The following is a 10,729-nucleotide window of genomic DNA, read 5'->3' as shown; positions in this document are numbered from 1 at the left end:
ATAATACATTACTGCTCAGTCCTGGTAAGGGTCATGATAAAAAACTCGCATCCGGGCAAAAGCCAGGAAAGTCCGGTAAACCCAAATCGAAGGTTGGTGAAGCAGGGTCATTGCCACCGTCCCCACAGGATGGTGCACCAAGTGAACAGAAGGAAAAGAAGCATGGAGGCAATGCGGTGAAGAGTGCAACGGATAAGCAAACACCAGAGCAAAATAAAGCATCGGCGAGCCCTAGTAGACATTCTCCCAAAAAAAACGCGTCTGCTGGCAAGTCACAGACATCAGTAATACCCAAGAAACAGGAAGCACCTGCACCGTCAGGACCACAACAAGCACCACCGTCACAACAAGAACAAGTAGCAGAGCCAGTAAAAAAAGAACCTGCCAAGCCTTCTTTGCCAAAGGAAGCGAATAAAATGCAACACTGTGACGGGGCACCTTATCCTAGTGTGAGAGAGCGTATCTTGAAAATGTATCAATCAAAGATCCCAGGCGATTGCACCAAGGATGACCTTTCAGGGGATCTCAAGAACGAAGGGCTATTAAGAGTGTTGACAAGAATGCGCTTTAGTCTTAGTAAAAGAAATGCATTTGTTTTATTTTTTGAGTACTTGATGTATTTAGAAATGGAGTACTATGACATGATGGACTACCTGAAGAAGTGGTTTTATGGCATAGCGAAAGACAATATTTTGCCTGATGAGTACAAGTTACAGTGGTGGGAAGAATGCAAAGCGGAACTTCTGCGTGACCTGCAATGCATCCATGAGGAGTGTGAAAATTCCTTCAGCAACTTTCTTGATAAGAGAAAAGGGAAAAATGTATGGGTCTCATCATTTCGGAATTTGTTAATTCGCTTGAACAAAGAAGCGCATGATAGTATTTCCCAAAAGAGGAACAAGGGTGTGAGTATTTTAACCGAGAGAATGGACAGGTACAATGGAGGCGCAACAGGGAAGCCTAGTACTCAAGGAAAAGAAAAGGCAGACGTAGGAAAAAACAAGGGAACAAAAGAGCAGAAAAAGGAAAAGGAAAAGAAAGAAAAACAGAAAAAAGAGAGCCCTATTAGGACCTCAGAGCCTAACAACAAATTGCCTATCACATAGAGGAATTTCATTTATAGCACCGAGAAAAAAAAAATAAGCCCAAATAGGCGAGCTTGAAGTGTCACAGATCGAGAATGAACAAATCTCAAAGGAAGAAGAACAAACATGTGGCCCTCTTAGGGGAAAAATAAAATCAATAAAAACTTTTTTCTTTCCCTTTCTCTTTACTTATCGTTCGGTCTTACCCGATAAAATTGAACGCAGTGGTGGAAAAACGAAGAAGGAACATAATAACAGTGCACGTGGCCTATGTTCCCTGGGAATATACATATACACGCATATATGCATATGCATTATATATGCATCCATTGTACGTCCTTCTAAATTGTCTGTTTTACCCCTTCATCTTCGGTTCCTCCTCGTATAACACTGAACTTTATATTCCTGTAAAAGGAAAAAAATATATATAGAACATTGTTACTCATGCTTTTGTACAGACGAATTCCCATGGGCCTTTTTAATGACACTGTGCAAGGCACAGGTTACTGCAGGGCCCATAGAACACTCCGCACAACACGACGCGTAGACTGTCCATAAAACCATCCATGCGATGGTCCATAAAACTATGCCCATAAAACCGTCCAAACAAGTACCCATAGAGCTGCCCATAAAATTGTGCCAATAAGGCTGTTCGCAGAACTGCCCATACTGTCGCGCCTAGAACTACCCCTAAAGACTGCAATAATAAATGTGTCTACACCAAACATTCCACAAGCATAATTCCCATATGCACAACCCTTCTATATATGCCTACTTCCCTATATGCATAACCATCCTTACATTCATTGTCCCCCTATGTATTCCATAAATCCTCCATCCTATACATGCCATAAGTCCCGTACAGTGTACACTGCACTCCTCGTGGCCGCTACACAGTCGTGGCCGCCGGACACACCTCCTCTACACTGGCCGTTTCTTCGCGTCCGCTCAACACACCGCGGCTCAAGCGAACGGTACGCTACCGCTATCGCTATCGCTGCCGTCGTGGCCGCTGCCGCTCCATCGCACACACACCTCGTCGACCCTTATCGTTGTCGCTGCTCCCGCTACAGCTACCGCTACCGTCGTGGCCGCCACTCAAGATCAACGAAGGGGATGCGTCGTGCTGTGCCGCCGTGCGTAGTTCACGTGCGTAGTTCACGTGCGTAGTTCACGTGCGTTGCGTTCCCGCCGCGTGTGCGTGTGTTTTTGTGGTGGCCCGCATCGTGTGCGGCCGTATATTCGTATGCGGCCATAGTCAGTATCGGCCGTATGTTCGTAGTGTTACAAATCGTATTCTTACGCGTCGTTTCGGTGGCGTCCTTTTGCGCGTTCTTCTGCACTTGCGCAGACGCCTCCTTTGCCTTCTGCAGTATTTGGTCTTTGGCGTCCTTCACCTTCTCAATTATCTTTTTCACTTCTCCCTCCATGTCCTTCTCTGCTGTCTCTAACGTCGTGTTCCCTGCGGCGCTCAAATGGGCTTTGATACTGGTCCAGTCTCTGTCCCCGTCCTTAATAGGGTTGTGCTGGGGGTCCAGCTGCTTAATGTAATGTGTCCATTGTGTGGTACATGGCATGGCCTCTTGCATTCTTTTTATTTCTTCATTTATGTGTGCGTGCTCCATGAGCCACTCTACTACTTTCAAATTTATCGCGTTTGCCCACCTTTGATACTCGCCGTACCCACATGCTGTACATTTACCTTCTATAACCGGACCCGTAATGTTTCCAGCTTCATGTGGCCCTGGGCTGTTCATTTTCTGGAATGCTATGCGGGAATACTCTACACCCCTCTTAAATCCGCTTTGCCGTGGACAATACTTTGCCTTCAGTAGATGTCCAAATATATTTGCTACTTCACACCTGAACATATTCCGTTCTTCCTGCGTGATTTCGACCCCGTCCGTGTTAGCGCTCCCAGTAGTTCCCCACCCATTTGCGAAGACCCATGCAACACTCATAACTCTACACCTAACGACATCTGCTACCGTTTGCCCCCGATGATGGTGTTTTCCCGTTCCGAAATCATCCCAACCACTATTATAACAGTTTGCACCATATGCTTCATTGAGTTCGTTTTTTTGCTCCATATGTTCCGTAAATTCCTGCAACACTTTCTTCCACTTTTCCCATTCTCTATCCTACGTTTTACACATTAACATACAAAAGTCCTCATGAGCACGTGTTAACTATATTATTCGGCGTTAATGCATGTACACGCGCACATGTATGTGCAATTGACCTTATGAACAATTTCGTGTGCTTTTCATTCTTTTGTCCCGCTCATCCGTGCTGGGTCACTCACTTAACTTACATCACGTGGAGGCACCACGTACACCGCGTGACGCCCTTGCTGCACTATTCTTTCTCCTTCACACTCTGTCTCCTCGGTGTTCGCCATCTTCCCGTTCTCGTGTTGACCTCCTACGGCAGCACCCTGACCAGGACCCCTACCAGCACCAGATGCTGCCTTGCGCGTTGACCGCGTGTTCTTTACCGCCTCCTTCGTTGCCACCGATGGCGGTGTAGCCGCTACTGGTGTGGCAGGTACTTTACCGTCCTTGCCGTGCTTGCCGTCCTGGCCGTGTCCGTGACCCCGTGTGCGTCACCCCGTCTCCGAGGCACGCCTCTCCGTGAACGCTCTCTCCGTCAACGCCTCTTCCGTCCACGCCTCTCCGTGAACGCTCTCTCCGTCAACGCCTCTTCCGTCCACGCCTCTTCCGTCAACGCTCTCTCCGTCACCCCGTCGCCGTCACCCCGTCTCCGTCACACCCCATCTCCGTCAACGCCTCTCCGAGTCACGCCTCTTCCGTCAACGCTGCTTCGTCACGCTTCTGGAAGTCGTGATAAATACACAAACTACTACTTGTTTTCTTCCTTCCGCCGTGCGCCTTCCGCTGTGGTGCCGTCCGTGTGCTTCCTTGTAGAAGAAGAAAAGGAAAAAAAAAAAGTAGTACTACACAACCTACACACAAATCGCGTCATGAATACCACCCCCCACTCCCTTCTCCACTAAACCCCTTCACACACACTGTCTCTGTGCATACAATAAAAATGGCAGTAACAACAACATGAATGTCTTCTTCCGTCATTGCTGCCTTCCGTCCGTGGTTCGCCCTCCCACAAAATATGTGTGTTCCTTCTACGCACCCCGCCCACTCTCTGCTTCCTCGGTGGATCCCTCACTCGAACCGCTGTACTCGGAGACAATATCCTCCTTCTTACACCCGGCCGCGTTACTCGGCCGCGTTTGCTCGGAGAGACAATCTGTCGTCCTTGTTACACTCGGAGGCAATCTCGTTTTACCCGGCCGCGTGTGCTCGGAGAGACAATCCTCCTTCTTACACTCGGCTACTTCGTCGAATCCGTTCACTCAAATAATCCTTTACCCGGCCGCGTTTGCTCGACGAGACAATTTCTCCTTCTTACACTCGGCCACTTCGTCGAATCCGTGCTACACTCGGCGACTACATCGAACGCCGTTGCTCGGAGATAATCTCCTCCTTCTTACTAGGACAATGCATGTACGAGGACGCGGCAACGACGGCAGAAGACATTGATGTTGTTGTTATTACTGCGGTTTTTAGGTGTACGCACACAGAGACACAGTGTGTGAAGGCGTTTAGTGGAGACCGGTGTAGGCAAGGGGCAAGGGGTGTTATTCATGACGCGTTGTGTGTGTAAGGTAGTGTAGTGTAACTTTTTTTTTTTTTCCTTGCTTTGTTCCCCATTTTTCATTTCTTGTTTTGCTTCTTCGCATCCCACTATTTACGGCATGTGTGATTAAATTCAGATAGGGCTCAGTTTGTTCATGGGACATGTTTCCGCAAGGACCTTACAAGGAAGACATGTTTCATTCGCTACAAATCTGAATACTACGTAACAGCATATTGTGCCTACATTATATTCAAGCCGTTATCTGAGAGATAATGCTTTCATCGTTTGCACACTATTAATTCATGATAAGGACAATATGTCGTATGCGACGTTAGGGGCTTTATTAGCACAATATGTATTGCAGCGCAGACTAGGGCCGGATGCAACAGGATATACGGTAATTTATTGTGAGGGCCCTATGGAGGCAGCAGGAGCGTACACATATGCATTTGCATACGTGCACGACAGGCACGGTACGTAGTTTGCAGCATACATATGTTCACGTTACTTGAACGGGACAGCATATGCCCCATGTGAGCATACCATCCGTGGTCCACAATGTAGCATACCGGCGACTGCCGTGAGTATCTTCCGTGAAGACAGGACCATGACATATATGTACATGCCCGCGCATTACTCCAATTGCAGAAAAGTTTATGGACAGATATAACAGCGCTACTTGAAAAATTTGTGAAATATATGGAAGATGAGGACCTAGACATCTATGCAGCTAATTGTTTGAACGTGGGTTACCCAAGTCGGACCTGGAAAGGGGTAAAGGTCGTAGCTAAAGTGGGCGATAGAATGATGTGCACACTCATGTCACGAGCATTAGTTTTCATGAACAGGTGGCGCCCCGGGTCCGCTAGCGCGGAAGAGACAGACCCTATGAATGAACCGTTGAAGGAACATATAAGGTGCGCCATAGTAAATATATTTATGCACATATTGCTGGCATCTCCATGCAGAAGTCAAATGGGCATAGATTATGCATGGGACATTGTGCACGAGCTGGAGGAATATTCGTCTGGATTACTTAGAAAGGGCAAGTGCAGCCAGGGAGTGTTTGCAGATATACACATCAAGGACTTCCACATGCAGAAAATGATTAAGGCATGGTTACAGAACAATGGAACAATACAAGGCACAATTGGCGGCAACGCAATGAAAAGCAAATGCACGAAAAAGATAGAAGAACTCGTAGGCGCAACACGGGATGCACATGCCATGGATGCCAAAATACCACTGCACACACACGAGAAGGACGTTATAAAGCAATTAGGGACAGACATCAAGTTATTGGTGCGGAAGGTGCAACAAGAAGTAATGCAATGCGCGCAGGAAAATGGAGCATGCATGAAGTCTATCGAACCTGTCTCCAGTAGCGATGTCGACGATGACGACAGTAAGGCCATAGTATCGAACTCTGTCGCAAGCGCTACACCAGCACAATCCGGCAAAGTAGACCGCGAAGAATCGCCCACATCGGCCACATCAGGACCGTCAGGTAACGACCGAGGGGAGAAAGCACTAATACGACCCGCTACGTACCGTATTGCTCAATATGGATGCCGGCACCAACAACAACAACACGCGGCGGAACAGCACGGCACTGCCCTGCTTCGCTGTCCCACTTCGGTTGAGCGGCGAGCGGCCACCGTAGAATTGCCGAGTGCGCGGGGCATCACAGTGGTGCGTGGGATATAGCGGCGGCGACGGATGGAGCAACGACCACGACGGGAGCCACACCGGCGGCCGCGCCGCGATGACGGTGACACATAAAATGTACTGCTATCATCCAACCCCACTGCACCCAGTACGCAGTCCACCGAGTTCATCCCCCTTCCTGTGTTTGTTAATCCATCCGTTTTGTTTTTATCGTCCTTTCATCTTGCTTTGTCCTCCTTGCAGAGAAGGAAACGAGCAACCAGAACGGGGACCATAGTCACCACAAGAAGGAAGACAAGAAGGATGCAACATCTAATGAAGACAGAAAAATACAACAGACTCCACCACCAACAACAGGTGCTGTAGCAGGAGCAACAGAACTTGGAAGGGCAGATACAACAGCCGGAGGAGGAGAGGCGTCCCAACCACAAGCACCGGCATCCCCAGTATTACCAGCAAGACCACCCCCTCCTCCTCCACCACGGAGACCATCCACACCAAGACACGGACCACAAGGAGAAGTGGGCATAGCAGCAGGTGGACCTGGATCAGTCCGGGACCCGCCCCCAGTAAAGGGCACCGGGCGGGGGCCCATACTGCAGACGAGGACACCATCAAGGCCGAACCTAACTCCTCCCCAGCAGCCCCCCACAACAGAGCCACCCCCAGGGAACGGAGGAAGCAACCGTGCAAAACCAGTAGCGGCGACACCGGTGCAGACCAACACGGGGAAGACCGGAATAGGACACGATTGTGCATGGACGAGCATGCTGGAAGAGACCAAGAGCAAAGTACACGTGCTGGGTTATTATAGTGTAAGTTAAAGTAAAGGTACGCGCGCGCCAGGGCAACAAAGAGAAATGAAGAGTGGACGTGGCACTTGCTCATGCGTTTTTCACATGTATGTGTTCGATGGTGTATCTATAAAGAAGAGTGGAGTTGACATGTGAACATAGGTATATCTTTATTGTCCATGTACATAACACAGGCGCAACAGCTCGAAAAAATGAAGAACGTGCTGCAGCAATTTGTGGTGTACATGGACAAGAACGATGAGTACATGGATGCCTTAGGGGCGAATTGTGCTAATAAAGGTTGGAATGATATGGATGACAACTACAGGAGCCAGCAGACGGTAGGCGACATGATGAGATGTAGGCTTATGACACTTGCATTATTCTTTGCGAACGGTGATAACATACCAGGGAAAACTGCAGAAGGCACAAGTATACCTGTGGACTCCACGGAGGAGGCGCTGAGGTCCGAGGTAGCGAATGCATTTGGGTACATATTGGAAAGAAAGTTTTGTGAATACAAGACACAGTGGAAAAGAGGTATAAAATATGCTTGGAAGACGGTCAAAGCAATGGGGGGGGACGGTGGAATTGGAACCACGGGTCCTGTTATACAACAAAGGTGCACAGAATGTGGGTATAACATTCAGAATCCGGTAGTAAGAGTAGTAGACGGAGAAATGGTACAGTTGTTAATACATGAGGGGAACCTAATGGGCAGAATAGCAGAAATGGAGAGGCAGCAGGAATGTAGTAAAGACTGGCAGGCATATAAACGAGAGAAGGAGGCTGATAAGAAAAGTGGAAAAGTAAACAAAATACAATTCCCAGAAGTAGAAAAACAGGAACAGGAGATAATAAAAATAACGAAGGAAGCAGTTGAAAAAGTGAAAGAAAAAATAGACCAAGAAATTGCAAACGGTAGGGATACGAGTACCCATGGTAACAATACGTATACGCATGAGGCGCATACGACTGCGCACGGCTGGCGCCACGACAACAACGCCCACGCGGGCGACACAACCACGCACACAACAACACGCACGGCAACACCATCACAACAGCGGTGCGCATCACAGCTGAACAGCAGCACACAGCGAACAGTGCTTCTGTTCGCTGCCGCACTTCGTGCAGCACTTCGGTTAAGAGGCCACCGTACAATTGCCGAGTGTGCGACGACGACGGCAGCGGTAGCGGCGGCCACTGTGTAGATGAGGTGTGCGGCGATGACGACTGTAGTTGAGTGTGGACTGCAGAACACGGTGGACGCGTGTAGAGTGTACAGAAGGTATGGATATAAGACCATTATATGTGGATAGTTTATTACGCAACATTTGAGAAGCCTTATAGAAGCCAGCAAAAAGGGGAGGGGTGTATACGTTGTCCTTGTGACAACTGCTGTCGCCGTTGGTGCCTCTGTAACGGGTCATGCATATCTCTCGGCGTTTATACTTTATTCTACGTCACGTAGGTTGTCGTTATCGTGTACAATTTTATAGTGGCAAAAAGGGGGGATATTAATACAGCGCCAGAATTTGTGAAAAGTTCGAAAAAGAAAAAACAAAGAACAGGGAGGCATAGGGAAGGAACGTCCTATATACTCTACAAGCACACTTTATATAATGTATGTGTCATTATCATAATGTACCTTTTGTTACATGTACGATATAAAATAATTCTTCTCTCTCTCTCTCTCTATATATATATATATATGTAGAATATAGAAAGACTTCTTCTTTGTTCTTTCAAATGTGTATCCTAGCCATAATAACAGGAAAAAAACTCATAATTTGCACAAACAGTACAACACACATGCACAAACTATACATATATATTCAGCAAAATGTACAAACAACATTATAATGTAGAAAGCGGAACTATAGGATACATGCTACAAAGGAACAAAAAGCCAAATAATACGAGCGAACATACAACATCATGAAAAAGGTCAATCCAATAAGTATGCAAAAAATATATTATTGTTCACTATGCAGTACAACACGGAATAATCACGTCTTCTTGGATTTATTATTCACTTCTGCTTCCTTTTTTTACGTTTCTATGGGAGCTTCCTCCTTCTTATTATTCTTCTAAATTTTATCCAGTACACATTTCCCTGTCTTGGAGCGGCAGAAACGTACTAGCACGAACAAATATATAATTACAATCAGTATTAAAGGTCCAAACGAGCCCATGAACGCCGCAGAAATGAATGGGCTTAGTCCAAAGAACGAAGTGTAGATGGCTTGGGCTACGGGCGATATAAAGAATGTATACAACACTGAGAAAACTACTATAACCTTCATCCATGCTCTTCTCCCCATTTTGCAACGTGTCCATTTCTTAAAACTTCTTCTACAACTGCTCCCTGCAGTTATATCCTGCATTGTCTTCTTTTTGTGCTGCGGCTTCTTTACTTTGACCTTGAATTTTAAATTTCTGTGCATGTCATCGAACAAAGAGTTCTTCACCGGACTACCCGTCGCATGATCGTCGTAAAAATTAAGTGGATCCAGTTTAGCTGAGTCCGGTCCATCACTCAAAGATAGGGTTGAAATTACATCCGTGGTGTCATAATGGCTTGTTAAATTACCCCATGATGTACCTAGTGTACTTGCCTAAAATGTAGAAAAAACGGGGAATACATGGGTTTGTTATGGTGTATATAGAATGATGTAGAATGTGCAACTGAGTGGACGGGTGATAGGTATATAGTTGCTATGAAGACGTTAAGAGCTTATCACAACAAATGTGTGGTAACTCCCAAAAAAATACAATTGTTATTATCATACAGCGTCAGCAATTTGCCATAAGCACAGGGCACAAATACATATAGAGAGTTTCACAAGTAACATCATTCTGTTTCTTCTTTTGCCTTTAGAAAATGCTAGAAAGGGCGATATGTTGCGTTTTTATATGTATGAACTACAGAAATACTATTTTCTCTTCTTCCACATGTAGGTGTATAGATTATGCGCGTAATACTTTTCTTCATCGGTTAATGATGAATACTGGTAAAATCAATTGCGTACGAAATATACTATTCTTACCTAGGTATGTACATATAAATTAAATGAAGTATACATATGCACAATACTACAAATACAACATGAGGAACGTGCGAGAGGAACGGATAAGAACGAGTTTTAGATACATGCTGTACGATATGAATGTTGACTAAAGGGGTCAAATATTTTTCACAATTTCAGCACGGGCTCATGGTCGCCATGTCGCCGTTTTAACGCCGTAATGGGAGCAATGAGCATATTCACGGGAGAAAAATGCTATATGTGGAATAAGACTTTACTCTCTTTAAGTCAGGTATAATGGTGAGGAAGATAGTGACCACAAGATAGGTATGCCCCTTTTACATATACGCACTGCGAACATTTTTGTTTGTTTACGTGTTGAGCCGCGAGTTCCACGTTACACTGTATCAGTGTTTTAGGGGGGGTTGTTATTGTCCCGTATTCGCATAATTATACATGTATATCGTGGCCGTTTTTTATTTATGGGGGTCGTCAT

General features: G+C 46.2%; 4 protein-coding genes across 4 annotated transcripts in view; 2 read left to right on the top strand and 2 right to left on the bottom strand.

The window, feature by feature from the left end:
• Nucleotides 1-1,106, top strand: part of AK88_01860 (uncharacterized protein) — a gene marked incomplete at both ends in the record, with an annotated part of 3,374 nt that extends 2,268 nt beyond the window's left edge. Inside the window, one exon of the mRNA XM_012479495.1 lies at nucleotides 20-1,106. Within this exon, the coding sequence (XP_012334918.1) occupies nucleotides 20-1,106 (1,087 nt within the window). The remainder of the gene's footprint in view (nucleotides 1-19) is intronic.
• Nucleotides 1,107-2,230: 1,124 nt separating this feature from the next.
• On the bottom strand, nucleotides 2,231-3,175 carry AK88_01859 (uncharacterized protein; the record flags this gene model as incomplete). The annotated part of the gene is made up of 1 exon (XM_012479494.1): nucleotides 2,231-3,175. The coding sequence occupies one exon, from the start codon at nucleotides 3,173-3,175 to the stop codon at nucleotides 2,231-2,233; it is 945 nt and encodes a 314-aa protein (XP_012334917.1).
• Nucleotides 3,176-5,441: 2,266 nt separating this feature from the next.
• Nucleotides 5,442-8,447, top strand: AK88_01858 (latent-transforming growth factor beta-binding protein 4; the record flags this gene model as incomplete). Its single annotated transcript, XM_012479493.1, has 4 exons — nucleotides 5,442-6,249; nucleotides 6,654-7,225; nucleotides 7,399-8,156; nucleotides 8,339-8,447. 4 exons carry the CDS (start codon nucleotides 5,442-5,444, stop codon nucleotides 8,445-8,447), a joined length of 2,247 nt encoding a protein of 748 aa, XP_012334916.1.
• Nucleotides 8,448-9,294: 847 nt separating this feature from the next.
• The window catches only part of AK88_01857 (uncharacterized protein), a gene marked incomplete at both ends in the record, with an annotated part of 8,912 nt that continues 7,477 nt past the window's right edge, over nucleotides 9,295-10,729 (bottom strand). The window contains one exon of the mRNA XM_012479492.1: nucleotides 9,295-9,822. Coding sequence (XP_012334915.1) covers nucleotides 9,295-9,822 — 528 coding nt within the window. The remainder of the gene's footprint in view (nucleotides 9,823-10,729) is intronic.

The sequence above is a fragment of the Plasmodium fragile genome (genome assembly GCF_000956335.1).
Source record: "Plasmodium fragile strain nilgiri unplaced genomic scaffold supercont1.17, whole genome shotgun sequence".
In the NCBI taxonomy this organism is placed as follows: domain Eukaryota; phylum Apicomplexa; class Aconoidasida; order Haemosporida; family Plasmodiidae; genus Plasmodium; species Plasmodium fragile.
Note: the sequence above shows the minus strand (reverse complement) of the source record. Positions and strands in the feature narration are given on the sequence as shown.